We start from the raw sequence: 20,764 nt of genomic DNA, 5'->3' as shown, positions 1-20,764 counted from the left end.
CCACAAGTTTTTGATGTTTTACCCTACTTCAGGTCGAACATAAATCAGTTTTTTAGTTTAGCAAGGGGTAACGTTATGTAGCTTACTAGGTTTGTGTACATGCAAAAACGTAATGCGAATGTTACCAACAAGCTAACATCAAGCAATACGCAATCTGTCGGAAATTGGAAAAAACGATTGCGATGCTTTTATGTAAGGTATGGCAAGGACGTACAACATTACCGACGCGCATCCGCTATTGCAAAATCTACAAGTTGTTGGATGGCCACCAAACGCTGCATTGCTTGCTGTTTGCGCGTTTTCCAACGTTCTCCACTCCTGTTTTACGTCACTATATGCACGATTGCGCGTTGTGCGGTTTGCCTTTCTCAATTCCAATCGATTTTGAAAGGCCTTATAGGAAAAAATTGTTAAAGAGCCTCAAAAGTATTGCAACGTTGCCTTGGAGAAGTACGAAAATCTCAAGGAAGTTAAGATGAAATTCGCAATAGCAGCTGTTCTTTTGCTGTACTTCTTCACGCAAGTTACGGTAAGAAACTTTACGTATTACGAATTGTTTTACTTTATTAGTTGCATGATAAAACTTTCTTTCAAATAAATGTTAAATAACCTGCAAGCCAATACAGGAAAATCTGTAGTTTCATTAATATTTATAATTTAAATATTTTTAAGTAAGCGCGACTCTTTAACGCACTCTTTGATATATGCTGTGGAAGTTTTTTTTAATTAATAAATTTACTCAACAGCTTTAAACTTTAACACTTATTCAAGGTATTTTAGGAAAATCTGGTAGTTCTGTTTATCTCGTAATTAATGTTGTAAAGTCGCAGAAAATACCTATAGAACAGATAGTGCCACAAATCACAATTATATCTTTCTTTTGTTTCTATGTCGGTTTTGCATGTACGTTTTTTTCAGCTATCGCCTGTAGCTGCAGATCACAATCTCTAGGGCTACCGTATGTTTAGGCTTAAAATCAGGACTCAGGCTTCCAACTGATATAGCATTTTTGTGGCCATTTAAGTATTGCCCGAATATGCAATTAAAAATATGATTCCGGTTGATTACGACCAATGAACTTAAGAAGTTTAATATTTCGCTCGAGAAATTCGCCTTTAATATTTTTTCGGCACATTGTTCATACAGACAGCTTGTAGTATAATGCTATTTTGAATTCCTATCTTCGGAAAACAACACCTCCTACTAGCAAACTAATACTGAATTAGCTAATGTACAAGCAATCAACCCAACCACTAGACAAGTTGCACGCTATAGTGACGTAACAATTACATTCGCAGGTAATGCAAGGAATAAAAAACGCACATCGGGTAAGGCTCTTCATCAAGTTGGCACAACCACAGTAAACTTGAATCCATGTAATGTAGCCTATGGATGCCCTGGACGTACCTCGCCATTAACACAGAAAATGTGTAGAATTCCTACTGAATTTACTTGAATTTTACAACAAAATTTCCAGCCAAGGTGATAAGGGAGAAAAATGCCAAAAAAATTTAAGACATTGCCATCGGTTGTTACTTGAGTGTACGGATAATGTCTTCGGGACTCTGCTGTGGTATAAAAGTTAAAACTATTAATGTATAGTTGTGGCACCCTAATCGCTTAAGAATCGGATTTGTTCTGCGATGGTTACAAAATGCGACCTGTGACTATTAAACGTAACACAATTTTATTTAAGAAATAAATTTGTTTTAAAAGTATGCGATAATTTTCTGCTATTCCGGTATACAATTAAAAGTTGCTCCATTACCACCTTAAAAGCCCTCGGTATCTCTGATATTGCGCCCATACCCAGATAAACAAACACTGTGTTACATAAATGCAAGAAAAACTGTCAAACATTGTCTATACAAAAATAAAAAGCAATAAAAAAAATTGTCTATACAAAAATAAAAAAAGTTGCTTACAGTTGCAAGCTTTGTAGTGAAAAAAAAACAAGCTTAGCAGCGGAAACAAGTTGAAACAGTGCTGCCCCAAACACATTTTTGAATTGTTTCCGTATAGGTTCAGTTCTCATGCCCTCAGGCTCAGGGCGATTTAACGTCATAAGGTTGAGTTCCTTTCAATATCAAGAGGACAATATCGACTTTTATATTTTCTCAGAAATTTTAAGCGACTGATCACTGATTTTCGACAATTTGGTGCAATATAGCAAACGATTTACCCAAAACATTGACAAACTATAGCTTTTTACGGTATCTGGCGTGATTTTGACCTCATTATCGCTTTGGTAAACTGTGGTAATAGAAAACCAACGCTTCGTTTACAAGTGATAACTATTATAAACATAAAAAATCTAACGGATTTAAAAAAAAACACGGTTTGTTGCTTTATTAATACGATTCTTAAAGAGTTATTAATACGATTCTTATAGACGTTACCTTATGTTTGTTCACAGGCCACGCACCTCTGCAAGACGGCATGCCAAGGCAACGATTGCAGAGGAAAGAAGTCAACGGGTGAGTAAACAGAACGCTGCAAAGTTGGCCATCAGTCCAGCGAGCTCCCCGGCCAAATATTAAATAGCGCATTTGGCATGCACGATGTGTATTGATTTCCTCAACTCTGATTGATAAAAGCGCTGAAATGTCAAGGTCGCACCGCGTTGCCAAATAACCCGAAGCAGGATGTTGTTTTTCGGGTCAGTTGAACTTGAAACATAACATTTTGCAGAAATCCTGCATCTAACATTACGTAGAGGGGTAATTTTGTTCACTCTTATAGGTTACGCCAGAGCCAAATGGCGCAATAAACCACAGAATAGCTTTGTTTTCCTTTTTAGTCTATTTTTTTACAAATGCTTTGTTTTAAAAGCAATCGTTGCTGGCTATAGCTTCCTTGCCGAATGAGCAAACCGTGGAGCTAATGATACGGAGCCGTTATAGTTGGCCAGTGCTACTTCGAATGACAAACATATGCAGGGGCATTATTTGAGTTCAACATGGCGCAAAAATATGATTTACCTCCAATTTGCCGAAACAATTAATTGTGAGAAAGGATTTTAACGAGCACAAATAACCAATGATCAAGTTAAGTTTATACCTAAAGTGCTATACCGCCGTGCCATATAGATCGCGTATGACTGACAGTGTATATATCACAGTTGCATAGCCATACACTAAGGCAGTGGTTACCAACACGTTTTTAAGGCGACCCATTTTGAAAGAAAAATTAGTTTGGTATAATCCTCCGACCCAAGCAAATTGTCGTAGTATCATACAAGACTCGCCGAATCTGTCGATCTATGATGCAAGCAGAGCAAGCCAAAAAAACAACTGGCCTGCAGTGAGGTTCGAACTCACGACCTCCGGTCAATTGATACGAAAAGCCGTAATCGTTGGTCATAAAGCAGCTTCCGAGGGGCTAGATCACAGTTGTTATTAAACACATATGTGTGTGTGTCTTTCTTATCATACAAGATTGCGTTGCAAATGAACTGCACTACCAAAGCAGTTACTTTTTCCGAAAATAATATGTTTATCAAACCACTAATTAGATAGTTGTACTTGCTTGCTGTCAGTGAGTTTTTGAAATCGAGACGTTAGTTTGCTAGAGCATAGACGCGTGTCAGCTTTAACTTTTAACCGGTTTCGCTGTTTAGTTATCATATTTTGGTTTTGTGATCTCTTCACGTTTTATGTTATTTTTTTCCAAGATACAATATGCCTGAAAAACAACCGACCCAAAAAAAACAATGAGGCGACCCAACTTTGGGTAGCAACCCATGCGTTGGGAACCACTGCACTAAGGTACGCCACAGCGGAAGACAAAAATTTCGACAATGACGTCTCTGTAACAACACATTTTTTCACCCTTTTTGTCTAGCGCTGACTAAACACAATTTCTTGATGCACACGGTTAGAGAAGAAAGGAACAAATTTTAGAGTCGTAGAAATTGTAAATTGTAGTGTGTAAATATGAAAACATGATTTCATGCAACAAAAATTCTTCACTGTAAAAATACATATTATAAGTGTGGTTAAGTTACCTGAAAGACCGGTGAAATTTTTGAGCCCAAAACCAATCTTCGCGTTTGTGTCCATAGTCGCTCAAATCTTTGTTTGATCGCCGTTTAAAACCGACATTCATATCTACAAATGGTTAAGCTCACTTACACAGAAAATGCTGTACTTCTTGCGATATAAAAGAATCACCAGCCTGCATTTAAACCCCAAAAAAGCTCAACCAATCCGTGTGACGAATTTCCATGCTAATTGTTCATGGGTTTAAAGCAGTGGCTACTAAACTTGTGAGCTCGAGGCACACTAAAAAAATAATATTCATGGCACATCTGAAGCAAAACTGTGGGACAATTATTAAACGTTATATACCAAAATCCAAAAAAGTCCTGCGGCACACTGTATGCCACGCAGCACTTTGATAAGTGCTATAGTTTATAGGTTTAAAGCGCTAATTTCTAAATTTTAAAGGTTTGCCCTCTAACACAATAAAGCATTCGCCGTAGACCATCATCAACACATTAAAATCCAGCATAATTTAATTTGTCCCTTACGAGACGGCAAAGCGATATGTAAATTACAGAATATCATCAAATTTCCAATATATGGTGTGCATTTATAGGGTTGCCTGCTTACGTGTATCAATAAATGGATTTGCAAAGGGTTTGGTTATTAATTTCGCGACAGATTTAATATTTCTTAAGACATACCGCTGGCGTGCCGGTGCACACAGGTCTAAGGCTGGTGGATTGAAGTTACGGCGACGCTCAGCATTACTAAACCAGTGGTATACTTACACTTTTAACTTCTTGCCATTGGAAAAGTTTGCTGAAATTGCCACGCAACATGATTTTCAATAGTATAATGTTTTTTGTCTAACTGTGTATTAAAAACGCCAAACGAAATCAATTGTTACAATTATGTAATAATAAGATGAAATGCACATGTCAATACCTGTAAACATTTAATTACCTCAGTTAAGTTTAAATGCCAATCGGAATCATTGTGCGACGCACTTGGAGAATTGAAACGACGCATTAGGGCCCAGCAGGTGGTTGCGACACTATATAGTTCTGTTCTAAAGGATCGATGCCTAAACTCATACAACAAATTTTGCGACTGTCTAGTATGCCTTTTCCGTGCGGCACTGGTACGTTTAAATGCACTGAGGTTGATTTAATCCTCGCAAGACATCTGTCAGGGCAAACTCGCGCTTGTTAATTGCTAAATGACTTCCAAGGATTGTTTTCTCGAAATAATTGAATTCCGATTAGATCATCAGCGTCGCGCGCTCGCAACGTTCAGCTGTGTTACACATTTCGGGACTCCAGCAAAAAGGCAAAAAAATACGTTGGTACAAATTAAATCAAATCATGCGCAAGAACGAGAGTATGAAACACCAATGTTTGAAAACATTGTTTTGAAAAAATATATATATATTGTGCTTCGCGTGGACCACGGTAGGCAAGACATTTTCAAAAATAACGACATAAATTGACGCCACAATCGATGATTTCAGAACTATGCTGATTTTTTTCATAAATTTACGTCACAATCCAAATAGACTTTCAGAAATATGCAGATGATTTAAGTAAAATAGAGTCTAATACATTTAGTGCTAAAATGTTTATTTAAACTCCTTTGTTAAAAAATTGATTTTACTTATTAAAAAAATTAAAGATTACTTCTTAAATACAAACGAATATTTCAATTTGGCTTTCATGGACCCCATAAAATTAGTTCACGGATCCCCAAGGGGTCCATGGATCACAGATTAACAACCCCTACAATAGAGTGTCATATTGGTATTAAACTTTTGCTCTAAATTTTGGGTGTCGTAATTATTATATGTGCGCGACCTATCTGTTTAATAGTTACCATAACTTTGAAATTAACTGTGTAAGTCTTGCTCCATCCTTAAGTGTAAGCGTGTTAACACTTTATTGTTTTTTCTTTTGCAGAACACTTTATTTGCCTCATGTGTTACGCCAAGAAAGCTTGCCCGTCGCAAAACCAGAAAATGGACAAAATTAAGCTTCACGATCCGACCGTGAGGGATTTTCTTGATCACGTGTTCAAGTGAATTTCGAAATGTAATTTTTTTCGCCGTTTGCGTTTTTATGTCAGTTGCTAAATCTGATTTTTACAATAGTCCCGTTTTTAACGCAAGTAAATAATGTAAAGTACTTTAAATGTCCACTGTTCGAATTTGCTTTTGTTCATGCTGTCCTAAATGTAAGACAGTTTTCCGGCCATACATTTAAGTCAAATTTGTACTTTACTCGCCCCTGAGATTCTAGTTGCCCTTTTGATCAAGTTTTTTCATAAAAACTTCGCAAAAATGACACTAAATAAAATATTCAAAGTTCGTATATAGTCCTCGAACTATAAAACCCGAGTAATTCTCACTTGAGACTTGAAAAGATCCAGTCTGATAGCAAAAGTATTGCGTTTATTTGGTAGAGAAGAAAAAAAAAATTTATTTGAAAAATAGCTTTATAGCTTTATAGTCTTCCCGTAGCAAGGACAAAACAGAGGGAATTGCAAAACATATAATGTATCCAGATTAAAATGGTATATCTTTATATAATTATTATACGACTTTTCTATAATATCACATAAGGCGTTTCTATAGTTTAATGTTTCAAACCATTTAAATTGAAAAACATATATAAATCGAAAAAAACATTTAAATTGAAAAGAACATTAAAATACACCGGGCATACTGTGTCGAATATAGGGCGACTGAAAGAAGTAAAATGTTCGCCCCGAGTAGTTTATGGTATTAACTGCTTGTTCCCATAGCCCCAGTAAAAAAAACGAACAACATGTGCCTAACAAATAAATATTGCGTTTTAAATTAGTTATAACTCATGTATTGAAACTTAAAATTGGAAAATATGCCTGCAGAACATATTTGGGAATTGAAGGGTGTAGAGTTGTTTAAATATGATACTGTATAGTTTATGATTGTTGTGTGGGATTCGAACTCACGCCTTCATTCGGAGATCAGAAATTTACATCTTACGAACATCAACTATCATTCATTTTACACATTGCAGCACTCTTTTGAGAATAAAATACATTTGTCGCTATAGTATATGACTGTACAAGGAAATTTGCGCAACCCATAAACTGCTGTCTGAGCGATTCTTGGGGCATTCTTTAAACAAAGTTGCGGGAATAATTAGGCCCGAACATGTCTTCGTTGTGAAAAGGCTAAAATTCATCAGCCTACTACTTCTTACTTCTAGTTCGTTTTCGTTACCAGCTATAGACGTTTTGCAGATATTGAAGTGGACATTGTATAGGCCCACTTTGGGCCACTTCCCCTTTCACACTGTTTTTACATTTATTTATGTGCATCGCTCGTTTTACTCGATGCCCCGAAGCTTTACCCATGACAGATGCCACAGTAAGGCCGTGGTGTGATTGTTATTATCGTGGGTTTTACGACAGGAAACACCCAAGCCATATCTTCTGGTAGAGGTCGGCAATTCGAATTAAATCTCTGGGCTAGCCTTAACCAATTGTTAGGTTCTTGCCAACAACGTACGACTTCTACCATCCACAATCTAACGGAATTGTTGGAAGAATGCACAGTCGACTAAGGTCGGCGTTAAAGGCACTTCTTACAGACCTCAACTATATAGGTTAACCAACTTCCAATAATATTGCTTAAAATTAGGGCAGAATCAAAAGCAGATATTATGGGTGTTCGGCAGCGGAGTTGGTGTATGGAACCACATTAAAACTACCACGAGAATTCTCGTCATCTATAAAAAAAGTCTAAAAGAAAGAAGATAGCCATGTAAAGTCTTAAACCTGTTAATATCGAAAAAAAATTTCTGCCAACGCATTTTTTCTTTGTTGCAGCTACAATGGTGCAAAGAAAGAGTCAGGCTATTAGTTGGATCAGTTTCGAGCATATTGACGGTTGTATATAATTTCAATGTTATTTCGTGTAAACAATTTCACTATCTTGTTAAAAATGATCATTCCTTATTCGCAAAATTGAGGAAACCGCGAAGTATTCATGGGCTTAATCTGTAAAATAAATTTTAGTTGTTGTTTTTGTGTCTATATTTTTGTAAGTTTTGCCTGCAACTACCAAGGAAATGTAAAACATCATCAAACTCAAAGGAAAAATTCTACTTTCGTTTTACTTGCAGTCAAAAAAATGTTCTCTTTTTGGTTGGTGAGAATATGGTAGCCCTATCGTTAAGGTTTATCATCAGAATAATGTACCGAAACGATTAAAAAGCAATGTACTGAAGCAATTTTTAATCAGAATAATGTACCGGAACGCTTAAAGCGCATGTATATTTTGGAAATGACTTTACAAAGTTACGTCCTAAAGTTATGTCTAAATTAAAAGGCTAAAATGTTTCACGTCACATTACGAAAAATTACCTGATTAACAGTGCATACATTTTATACATGTAGAAGGCAGCATTAAGCGAATGCGTTTTGTTGATTAAAATCGCAGTGCGCGCTAGTAATTTATCGCTTATTATTCCCCTATCTTGAAATTTTGGCGAATCCGGAGACTTGCGGCGGCTACCCTTACATAGCAGATCGCCAGAAAAAAAAATTAAACATTGTATTGTGTTGTTTTTCATTGTTGAATTGTGTATCGGGACACCAAACAAGAAAGCGCACAATACAAGCAGAGGCAAAGAAGGGCAAAATGCCTAAAATTTACTTGGATATTGTAATGGAATTCGGGGGTCAGATATTTTCTCTGTTGTTTCGCTAGGCCATAGTGTAAAATGTAAAACCACCAATGTATAGTTGATAAACCCGAATCGCTTAGAATTTGTTTTAATGAGCTTACAATGATCTGACTTGCGGCGTCCTGATGAATAAACTTAGGAGATTTTGTTCAGCAAATAACATTTAATAATTTTTACCTGTCCTAAGTTATTGTCATGACACAAAATAGCTTCACAGACTTTTAGACACTAGGCCTACTATTTAAAGACGCAAACAATCAAAGATAGCGAAAACACCGGGCCACACGTAGCTGTACCTTGCGAGGTACACCATTGTGGAGCATCACATTAAAGGAGACCTGGTGAAAAAGAAACTAGTAAAACAAAACATTTTTTACCGGAACAGCAAACTTTTTTTTACCGGAACAGCGAAAAGCGAAAATAATTTTACCTTAACGGCGTCCCGGCACCATGTTCACTGTAACGCCTTTACGGAACATTCCGGTGTAGCAATCATTCAACTGAGCTGTGGCCGGAACTATCCAACGCCATGTTTCCACAACCGAAAAGCGTACCAGTATTGTGAGTCACAATTTGTGACCCGTTTCGGGCACGAGTTATTCCGATGTTTATATACGTGAAAAATTGGACAACATTAGCATTAAATCTTTGGAACACAATACACGGGTTTTTCAGTAACTTCAATAAAAATATAAAAGCCATAATATTTGATAAAAGCGACATTTCGCAATTTACAGACGTTTCAGCAATAACTCATGCCATCATCAGTGTAAAAACCAAGTGAAGATATTGATTTTTACACTGATGATGGCATGAGCATTAAATCATTACCGGAATTGGGTAGGCCTACCCTACACTATGCACGGATCTGTAATGTAGCTTGATAATAAATTGTAAAGCCAAAAAGGTCGAGTAAATCGACGTTTTGATACGAGCTTGTATCATCTTCAGTTAATGTGACTGAGAAGCTTACATTGGCCAAACCCGACGGACCTGTTAACGAGGGTCAAAGAACATAGAGTCGACGAGAAATCAGAGGTTTGCAGGCATTTTCTGCAACATTCCGATCATAAGGTTAATTTTGGCAAACCCGAAGTTCTCGGATGGGCTTCAGACGTTTTTAGATTGCGGCTACTCGAGACGCTATCTATCCAAGACTGCAGCCCCGAACTGAATGTTGACACCTTATCACAGGGGTTCTTAAACTTTTTTTACCGCGGACCCCTAAAATTTTCTTTTAGCTCGCACGGACCACTGTAGGAAACTAAATTCAAAAGTGACGTCATAAATTGAGGTCACAGTACAAAGTTTGCTGATTTTGGTCCAAAAATGGGAAAGTGAAATGAAGTCTAAATACATTCAGTGCAAACCAGTTTTGTTTTTATTTAACTTGTTTTTTTGTTTTTTTATAAATTGATTACTTCACAAGTACACTAATATTTCAATTAGGCTTTCATGGACCCCCTAAAACTAGTTCACGGACCCCCAAGGGGTCCATGGACCCCAGTTTAATAACCCCTGCCTTATCAACACCTCTGTACCTGTTCAACACCTGAAGGTGCTAAATAATGCCTCAACTTGCGAACCTCAGACTGATAGCAATTGCGATCTTTTTGGTTTTGCAATTTATTATCAAATTACCGGAAGTATCTTACCCAACTGCCATAGGCAAACCTCTTGTTTCCTGTATTCCGTGAGTAAAGTGTTTTTTTACATTGACTGATTTGACGCCACTAGTAGACTTAAAGAGAGTTTGAGAAAAATACTGTATGCCTTTTTAAAAGGTAACGTTGTTTATTGTGAGTACCGGAACGCCTTTTATGTGTACCTATAAACAGGTACATGTGTAATAAAATCAGATAGAAGTGAACTAATCAAATGCTTTGGCACGTCTGTAGTTTTGTCAGGTAAAATACGTTCTAGGCCAGACAGAGGTTCACATTAATTCACACGGATATCCAAACGTCCACAGGTCTGCTGCAACTTCCGTCATGTGGTAAAATAGATTTATGTACGAACATTGATTTATAGCTATTGTACCACGCTAAAATAGACAACGTTTTGATTCACAAACGGTAACATAATGAGGTATGACACTCAAAGTATTAAGACATATATTAACTTATTTTAAAATTGGTTTTCAAGTCTCGGCGAGTTTCACTATCGGCAAAACAACGTTAACGGTTGAGGCGGTGGACCACTTATACTGACCATCCCTTCAGCTTGTACTACTAGGTAAATTCTACAGTCAGCGCGAAATACCCACTTGTATTGTTTTGCTTCAATTGGCTCGCTGTCAGGCACATGCTTACGCAAAAGGCAAACAGAAACGCTCGACTATTTACACGAAGAAAATGCATAAGAAGGTTGAAAAATTGCAAAAGTGGGGGCGGAACGGTATTCATAAAAATCAATAAACGTCGTTAAAACTTGGTCGCGCACCTGTAGTACAATACAAAGGCAGCAAAGGTAAGGTGATAGGCAGTTTTTAAAGGCAGTGCAACAGAAACGACTAGCATATGGCAATTGGAAACTTTTGAAAGTATATAAGGTTAGGGCAAACTTTACTGTCTACTTGTCTCACCCCGTAGCTTGTTGGCTGCCACGAAAGCGTTAAAAAGGGTAAAGGTAAAATATTATTTTGGGGGTTTGTATTGCAAGCTCTACAGATCTTCCATTCATAAAAGATCGTCCATCCATAAATCCTATTTGAAAACTTTGGGCAAAAATGCGACTGAATGAAACTTTTGAACGAAAATAAAAAAAATCACGAACGACAGCTTCCGCCGAAAATAAGTTTGGCTGTAAAAAAAGGTTTGAGGCACAAATTTGCCCTTGACATTCATTTTCAAGTTTCTATTATATTGTGAATAGAAGAAAAAAATTTTTTTAAATACTGCATGGTGACAAAAACTATGTTTAAGATATTGTAATCCGCCATTGGTTATTGGGAAATGGGCGAAAATTTTAACGTACAAAAACGGTTACCATAGACTCCAGTCGGCGACCGAATGCGAGACATTTGTCGAGGCAATTGGCCCGTTTCAGTTTAAGACAACATCTCAACCATAACCCCGTTGACGACCAGTTACTGTGGTAACATGCCCAGATACTTGTTTTCCTCTTCGAGCGCCGACAGCATTGAGCTCATGCTGTTGATCGCCATGTTGGAAGCCGGGTGTTGGCTGTTAGACTGCTGGGCAAATGGTTTGTTCATTACGGGAGTCGCTGCAAAGAAATACAAATTCGTTTTAAAAAGAATACAGCTTCTGAAGCACCGCGTGCGATTTGTTCAACAGTTTCGTACGAGTCAAGTTATAGGAGAAGTCAAATTATTTTTAACCGGTGGTTGATTTTAATTAGACGTTACGCTACATCATAGGGCACGAGGCTATTTCGTAAGCGTTTTGACCAGTGGTTCTCAACCGCGACTCAGAGAGCCGCATGCGGGGTAGCATCTTTTTAGCAGCTCGGAATAATGTTTAAAAAATAGAATGATTTATCACATGCACATTTGCCCACGAGATCGCACGACATCAGCAGGTATTTTGGGATTAACTGTTTAAAGACGTAACTTTGTGACGTCATCCCTGAATATTGTCATGCCCCCAAAACAAAAATACTGGATTTACCCCTGCATATAACATTACGCTATGCCAAAACAACTCTCGAAAAAAGCTTGCCATCTGAAGCAGGAAAATAAGACGTTTTAGAGTAAATGGGAAGAGAAACAGTTTCTTTTTGCGGCTTTTTCGCTTAGTTTCGTTTCAGTTAATTTTCGGATTCGTTTTGTTAAATTTTTGTAATTTATGCAAAAAGCTTCACCTACTAAACATTTATGTTAAAAACTAGAAATAGGTTTAAGTTCCATTTAAGAAAAACCCCGCGGGCGGCAGAGTTAACCCCGCAAAGGGAATTGCTATTCATAGTACGTTTAACTACAATCTCCTGTCAATATAATCCGAAATAGGAACTTCTCACCTATGTGTAATAAGCCTTGCAAGTGTAGTTGCTGGCTTTAATTATGAAGGGACACCTTTAAGAAATTTACATTGAAACTCATCGTAATGAGGAAGGTTTTTGTTTTCCAAACACTTCTCAGCTATACTCGTTACCTAGACGTGACGAAAACGCAGACATGGGTGGTAGCGTGACGTCGGTGTTGGTGGCCGCACTCATTGCGTCATCATTGTCGTCAATGACGTCATTTCGGTATGCGTTCTCACCGTTGGGGCCTGTGGTGCTGTCCGCCGGCATTTTAACGTATTGTTGTTGCTAAAAAAAGTATTTGCCAATTTTCAGTAAATATAGGAAAAAGGGCGAAAATTAAAATCATATCCTTTAAAAGAAAATCAAGCAAACTACTACGCATACAAAGCATCAATTCAATTGAATATCCTAAGATTTAAAATCAAAATCAATGTAACCGTTGACTTAGAACACACAATTCTAAAACCTGACTTCGAAATGTTTTTGTTTATTTAACAAAGTCTAATACAAAAGGAAAAGTCCAAAAACGGTACTTGTCTGACAATATTTACTCTTTAAACAGGAGACGAGGTGCATTTAAGATCTTATTGCCGAGCAACTAACCATTGGAACGTTTGGAGTGTTGAAAACATCTGGCCGAAGCTGGGGAATGCTGTCAAGAAACTCTTGCTGTAAGAATTCTTCGGGAATCTAAAGACGAACCGTAAGTAAAACTTTAAAATGCATTTTCTTTGAACAGGTCGTTTCGCCGTTTTTATAAGCGGAAATTTAAACACTTAACAAAATAACAATGAAAAGACAAATCTTTTTGCGTTCCAGTTTGTTATAAAAAGTTCTAGTCAAACCGTTTGTGTATATCGACATTGCCAAACATATTTGACAAAAAACACTTAACTACGCTGAACAACAAGGAAAAATTTAATCACATTCTAAGATACGCATTTATTCAAATCACGTTTAAAACTTAAAATTTCACAATTTTTAATGTCTCGTTTTGTCTAGCAACATTCATTCATTCACTCCGCGAATTACCTGTGCATCGGGGGTAAAGTTGACGCGACCGCCGTGAACGGGTTGGTCCGATGATTGCGTCACCGGAACTTGTGACGTCACGCCAGCGGGGGGCGCCGCGTGGCTCTGACGCAATCGCGTGGCCCTGAGGCGATTCTGGGAAGACGTCGAGGCGCTGGGCGGTGGCCTCGGGGTCAGGTTATTAGCGTTGGGGACCGACGGGGCGCGGGAAAGTCCCGGGTGAGGTGCCGTGAGGTGATAGGCGGGGTCGTAAAACTGCTGATTCCTCGGGGCGCCGTTTTGCGGAGTCATCGCGTCCATATGGCCACCTACTGCGCCTGCGGGGTAATTCATGTATTGCGGGAAGGCTTGACCTTGAGAGGGCGCGTGGTGACCTTGAAACGACCTCTGTGGCTGATGCGCATGACCGGGGTGGTTTTGGGGACCAGGATGGCCACCGCCAGCGTGATGAAGGGGATGGGCAGGGTGGCCAGGGTGCGAGTTGTACTGTGCTGTCGGGTACTGGTAGTATTGCTGTTGTTGGTGATGAGAAGTTGGAACTTGATGATCTAGAATAAACAAACGTGAGCTATAAACGATGATGTTTATTTCGAAATTAGTGGCATCGGATAACTTATTTTCCCACTATCGACTTGACTTGCTTAAAAGTGATAAATAATAAAATAAAATCGTACTTGTTAAAATACTCTTCTTTGTTTTATTTGAAAAACAGATATTTACGTTGAAAAACAGATATTTATTATTATGTGGATAAGTCAATTATCTGCAGAAAGATAAGGCATTAATTGTCTGCATTAATTTTATCGACAGAGATTGGTCGCATCACGACGTTATCATTTTAAATTTGAATCAAAAACTTGTCAACACAAAATTATATTGATAAGTTGTCTGGGTGCACATATTGTTGACTATACACATGTCCGAATGGCATTCCAGTCCGCAATGTGTTGAAGAGAAACGGTTACTTTACCAATATATTTTGCATGAGGAAAAAAATCAGTCCAAATTCACTTTCCATCTTCCCGTCCGAACGCAAGAAATTCGCAAAACGCCTTACGTTAATTTTCCTTTATTGTTTGTCCGGTATATATATATTTTCGCCTATAGTTAAAATAGTATTTCCCGGAAGGAGATTGTCCGAATATGTGGTCGTAACGTTGGTACTTTAATCAAATTTATCCGGAAGAACATGTTTACAATAGAAAAGATCAACTTTTACAACGTGAAATATGTATCCTAATATCAAAGAAAAAACTTACAGTTGTAGCCGCGCTGGGCCATCGCCGCCGGATTGCAGCCGATTTGAGCCGCTTGCATATCAGCGTTCATGTTTTCCATCAGCAACTGCTCGTTCACTCCCGGATGTGGATGGTAGGTCATCATCGACGGGTCAAAGTTGTGCTGAGTCACCGGGTTGCCGCCGTGATGATGCGGCGGCTGTTGGTGCTGACTCAGCGTCATGTTGCTGTGGTAACCGCTCTCGGCGCCGCCGAAGGAAGTTCCATTGCTGTCGGCACGCTGGGCCTAGACACGAAAAAGCAGGATTTTTAACGGAAAATGGTATTTGGCGAATCCGACTTAATTGGTTGCTAAAATGTCTCTTGTAGCAGGTTTATCCAATAATGTGATATACATAGTATTTACATATTCACAAAATTAACTAAAGTTCTGATCTTCTGGTACAAACATTTTTAACTGTACTGCAGTGAAAGTGTGTTATTATACATTTTTCAATTCAGTAAACTAACCTGAATGCCCCTAGGGTTAGGGTAACCATTGCATTGTGATGTCACCGGCCCTCGGCTTTGACCATTCGCCATAATCCCGGGGAGCGGGGCGACGTTGTTCCAGCTATTGTGGCGCTCGACGCTCGGAAGCTTGTTCGGATCGATCTGTGACGTAACAAACGAGTGTTTACTTTTAAACACATGGACGGAAGTGAAGCCAAATAAGTGGGAACAATTTAGGAGGGTTTTTAGTGGTTTACAGCTATTCTGTGGGTAGTTGTAACTAGGTCGTTACTATAAATGCTATATGAAATACATATTTACTGATTATAAAGCATAAAATAGCCAAACGGCAAAGAGTTCTTCCAACAATGGATGATTCCAAAAACATTTGAACAGTTGACTAAGTTATCTTATCTTTAGGTGTTAACCGTGTAAAACTAGACTTTTATATTAGTTATTAATTATCAATTATTTAAATGCAGTTTTGCATATTTTATTTAAAATGTGAACTGACAAATATCAATTAATTTTATGGTGTTTTGATTTAACGTTTTAAATTACCTTGGAACTCATCTCGGTGCATTATTATCTTTTTAACACTTCGTGATGGTATTTTATTTGCTACTTTGCTTTCTTTTTCTGTCTAATATTGTATTTTATTCTCTATGCTATTCCATCAGTTTGATCTTTACATTATTTTACACTGTTGATGGCATAAGTTATTTCCGAAAAACGTCAAAAAAACAAAACAAATATGGCGATTTTATACAATGTCTATAGCTCTGTAACAGGTGTGTCACACCAATGAAATCATGTAGAAAACTAGGCAAGCAAGTACAAAATAGGATTCATTTTTTAGAATATCTTAACCGGGGTACAACTTCAAGGAATTTCAACTGACCTAGAATACAAGAAATATTAGAATATAGAAGGATAGTGGAAATGTAATGAGTAAATTTGTTTCTTATTTATAAAATGTACTTTACAACAGATTTGTTCACCTGGTTGCCCTTGCGTATAGGGTCGCTGGCCCGTCGACTGCCAACCGGATGGTTGACATCACGAGGCTGAGGGGTGCGGACCTGGCGCGCATAGGCCCCATCGCTTCGACGCCGTACATCACAACCCCCTTGGGGCGGCCCCATAGCTTTGGGTGGCGTGGGTTGCATGCCGCCGTAGTTGCTCGGATTGTGGTAACCGGACATTTGCGGATCTGGTATGCGGCCGTTCGTATCGTCCAGCCTGAAATGAGAGAGAAAGTTTAATTGCTATTCTGAGACTACGATATTTTAAAAACATCACGAATAAAACAATAAGTAAACAAGCAATAAACCTTTCATTAAAATGAAAAACGCCCCTCACGAAATTATTGTTTGTATCTGCAGTTTAGTGTCATGTTATCATGATAACTCAATGTGTAAGGTTTAAAAATTTAAAGCTTATGTCATTTCAAAATGTTTCAAAACACTGCTGCCTTACAAAAGTATAAATCGGATGCAATCAAAAACAAATATTTCAGCGATTGAGGTCAAATTATGTATTATAGACACTGATAAATAAACCTGCCTTAATAACGCTAAGGGCAGGGAAGTGGTCATTGCCCATAAAAAAGGATTTCAACAACAAATATAACGAACGATGTTATCTCACCATTTCGTAAGTTGACCCTTTGAATAGGTATCTCTGTCCAACGGCGTAGGCGGGGGCCGACCAGTGACCTCGCTGAACTTTGACCTCAGTTGGTGAAGGTCGTAGGGGTCAAGCGACTCGTTTATGCTTCCCATTTGATTAGGCCCTAGGAAAACAGTCTCTGTTATACCATTTCAATTTCTCGTAGACTGTTCTAATACAGTGCTTTTCAACCGGGTGTATTGTACACCCCAAGGTGTACCACAATTTTTAAAGGGTGTACCACATTGATGGGGTGTTCTGGGGTGTACAAGATACCGAAATACATTAAGCCTATTATCAGGTATCATAATAAATAAACAGGTTTATTACCAGACTGACTGCTGGAGTGTACAATACATGGCACAACCTGTATTTAAGCGTACGTAGCTTGCAACATACTATATATATTCTTTTTGCGACATCATATCCAAATAATTCTCTTGATGGTCGTTATAGTGAGGTACTAATTAGTTCTTCATAACCGGTAATAGTTTATTTTGCAGTACAACGGGGCTTAAGTTTAGTGCATTGCGTGGACTGGGGTGTACAATTTCTTCAACATACGTAAAACTGTATACTGTCCTAAAAAAGGTTGACAAGCACTGTTCTAATTTATGCATCGACACTTTAAACTGATAATGCAATCGCCAGCACAGCGATGTTACCTTGTGCGTTCGATTTTGAGCTAGATCGCCTGGATGAGTCGAGAGAGATGGGATCGTATGAACCAGCCACGTTTAGCATGCGATTCGAAACCTTAAGAATAAAAAAATAAAAAATTGAATAAGTTGGTTGCATTGAATATGTGATAATAGAAATCACCTTGACCCTTGTAAGATTAATGTCGACCTTAATTCCTGATTAGTAACAGTCAAATACTCTAGCAAAGCTAGCAAATTTGAGGTCAGACACAATTATAGTATTTTGCTGTGATTCAGCTTGGTTTGAAGTGTTGCAACGCCGACACAAACAAGAAAAATAGAAAAAAGAGAAAAAAAATAAAAAAATAAAAATAACGTCAAACGACTTCCATTGTACAACGGAACTGTCTTCGAAGTAGTTAGCAAAAGTTTCATTAAGTATAGTTCTGAAACTTGCAACTACCCATATAATTAATAGGTATAACGAATAAATTGGTGTGCCTGGTCGTCTACATTAAAATTGGAACCACTCAGTGAAACTACTTATTTTAGAATTATCAAGAAAGGCATATCAAAAAATTCATGTTATTGGAACTATAAAAAATAATTAGGACTCGGAGCCCAGGGAATGTACAAAAAGGATACCATGAATTAAAATCGACCACTTTCAAAGAGCTTATTAATTTTTATTGGTAACTTCAATAGCAACACAGCGACAGCGATGAAACAGTTCCTGATGGCTGACTTTTCACCTGCTTTTACGCCTATACTTAAAAAACGCTAGAAGCCTATACTTAAAAAACGCTAGAATTATTTCAAGGGGGAAAAAAAGGATAAGTCATACAAGAAAATCTTAAACGTCGTGACTTCTCATAATAAATGACGCCCCTTGGTGCTGTGTTACGCAAGAATACGTCACTTACTTGACTTGATCTGCGACTGCTCATCGAGGCGTTGGAAGATTTGCGGCTCACGTCGCTAACCGTTCCGCTATCTCGTCGATCGTTGCTGATCAGCGACACCTGGCGGCGGGACGGCAGCAGCCCGTTTGTCAGCAAGGCGGCGCCCTTCGCTTGCTTGTGAAACTTGGTGTGCTGCAGATGTTGTGTGGACGAAGTGACCTCCGGCTCGCCGATGAGGTTTTTGCCCAAAGCTAAAATAAGACACCGTAAGACGGCTGTGCTTAGCAGACTGGCAGAATCTTGCCAGCCTTCTGATGGCAAGCATTTTTGGCGTAAATTCTTCGGTTTTTTGGTCGTGCCCCAAAACTTAAATGGTGTTTTTGTCAGGAATGTATCAACCTTGCCATGTTTAGACGATAAACAAGATTTAAAAAATGTAAATGAATTAGCAAAAAGTTTTTTGTTGTTTGGTATTCACAAAATGCTCGTGTTTGCCATTGAGCTATATTTTAAATTTGCCTACACCAACCCATTGACTGCTGTACAGATAATAGTTAGAGCAGCCGGTTTAATTTTTCTCAAACTATTGCTTTGCAATCGAAAATTTCACTGTCGTTTCTGAAAATTACTTTGCCGATTGTTAAAGAGAACCGTTTTGACAAGAAAGGGTTGTAAAACTGCTAAATTATGATTTAACAATAATAGTAGCAACACGACATTATATCGTCCGTCATATACATGATGTAATTATACCTCAATTAGATATAACTTATACCTTGACAAAATACGATACGTAAGCCGTAATCGTTGGTCAAAAAGCAGCTTCAGAAGGGCTAGATCACAGTGTTTGACACACATATGTGTGTGCATGTTACCTTGACAAAAATAATAAATTCGCAAAACAAACCAACCCATTTTCATTCTTTCAGGTGGCTGAGGGTTCGGGTTGTTGGGGTCAAAGTTTAGATAATCCGAGCTTGAGTATTCGTAGGCCTCTTGCCCGCCACCCAGCGACAGGTTCTGCATCTTCTTGTTGACCAGTCGGGGAACCACCCCGGTGCGGTGGTGGCCACGTGATAGCGCTTGCACGCCGCCCGACGTCGAGTCTTTTGAGAGACATTTTTTTTAAATTTTGACTGGGGAGTTTTAGTTTCTAGCGAGAAACCGGCCTAGGCTAGTTTATTAGTCTACGCTGGGTATGTTAGAAACACAAAACATGGCAAAATAAAATCAGCAGTTATTTCAACAGGTTGGAATAATTGTAAGAAAACATCAAAACCGTTAAATTTAACCTACTGCTTTCAGACATATATAATTGTGAAACTATGTAGGAAACGCATAGTTTTCACAATTATTAAAATGTGGGCAACGATTTGACTGGCAATTATTAAAACGTAAGCAACGATTGAAGTACTAACGTCCAGTTTTACGGACACATTTTTCTAAAGTAAAACAAAAAGTTTATACAAATCGTTGAAAAGATAATTTTCGTAAAGAATTTCACACAGAGATAGTCAAAAAAATCAACATTAGGAATTTTATCAATGGAAGTACTTTTTCGGGGACTTACCCGGTAGGGGATTTTCGTCGACCACGATGTCTCCGTCGCTGTCTCCCTCGTTCGCTCCCACATTCACGTCCACGCCCGAGTCGTTGTTTTGTGACGTCATGTGGGGTGAGTTTTGCGGCGTCACCGACACGTCAGACCCGGAAGTGCACGAGGATTGGTTGCTCTGCGGGTTCATGTTGTTTGGGGGGTTCTGAAATTTTCGGAGGAAGAGTTAAGGTAAACCAGTTAGCAATTGGGTAATTGAGGGGCCCTTTGCGAAATATGAAGTCACACCGGAATTTCGGTGAATTTTTGAACGGATATTGCCAAACGCCAACTTGAATATTAAGTTTGAATAACATTGAAAAAAAAAGGTTTTCCAATGTTGGATGGAGACAGTCGATAGTAAGTAAAAAATTATCCGTCAGACTATTCCTGACAGCTTTGTCTGATTTTACAGAAAAACATTGCGTATTTAACAAAAAATTAGATAAACCAAAAATATATGAAACTGACTTTAAAATTATCTTTATTCC

At 38.2% G+C, this 20,764-nt stretch overlaps 1 protein-coding gene and 1 long non-coding RNA gene across 4 annotated transcripts in view; one reads left to right on the top strand and one right to left on the bottom strand.

Moving 5' to 3' along the window:
* The first annotated feature begins 369 nt into the window (after window positions 1–369).
* On the top strand, window positions 370–6,375 carry LOC146145348 (uncharacterized). The gene is made up of 3 exons (XR_014498708.1): window positions 370–529; window positions 2,417–2,477; window positions 5,939–6,375. It is a non-coding gene; the product is annotated as an uncharacterized LOC146145348 (long non-coding RNA).
* A 4,534-nt stretch (window positions 6,376–10,909) lies between these two features.
* The window catches only part of LOC146145347 (zinc finger protein GLI2-like), a 45,094-nt gene continuing 35,239 nt past the window's right edge, over window positions 10,910–20,764 (bottom strand). For all 3 annotated transcript variants that reach the window (XM_083389539.1, XM_083389540.1, XM_083389541.1), the window contains 12 exons: window positions 20,250–20,439; window positions 19,591–19,785; window positions 18,701–18,930; window positions 17,802–17,892; window positions 17,116–17,260; window positions 16,467–16,707; window positions 15,484–15,627; window positions 14,995–15,259; window positions 13,736–14,283; window positions 13,307–13,393; window positions 12,829–12,988; window positions 10,910–11,941 (listed from right to left, as the gene is read on the bottom strand). In XM_083389539.1, the coding sequence (XP_083245665.1) occupies window positions 11,802–11,941; window positions 12,829–12,988; window positions 13,307–13,393; window positions 13,736–14,283; window positions 14,995–15,259; window positions 15,484–15,627; window positions 16,467–16,707; window positions 17,116–17,260; window positions 17,802–17,892; window positions 18,701–18,930; window positions 19,591–19,785; window positions 20,250–20,439 (2,436 nt within the window). In that variant the 3' untranslated portion in view covers window positions 10,910–11,801. The remainder of the gene's footprint in view (window positions 11,942–12,828; window positions 12,989–13,306; window positions 13,394–13,735; window positions 14,284–14,994; window positions 15,260–15,483; window positions 15,628–16,466; window positions 16,708–17,115; window positions 17,261–17,801; window positions 17,893–18,700; window positions 18,931–19,590; window positions 19,786–20,249; window positions 20,440–20,764) is intronic.

This window comes from Ascidiella aspersa, chromosome 5, assembly GCF_963924565.1.
Source record: "Ascidiella aspersa chromosome 5, kaAscAspe10.2, whole genome shotgun sequence".
In the NCBI taxonomy this organism is placed as follows: Eukaryota; Metazoa; Chordata; class Ascidiacea; order Phlebobranchia; family Ascidiidae; genus Ascidiella; species Ascidiella aspersa.
The sequence above is the reverse complement of the archived record's forward strand: the minus strand, read 5'-3'. Positions and strand labels throughout refer to the sequence as shown.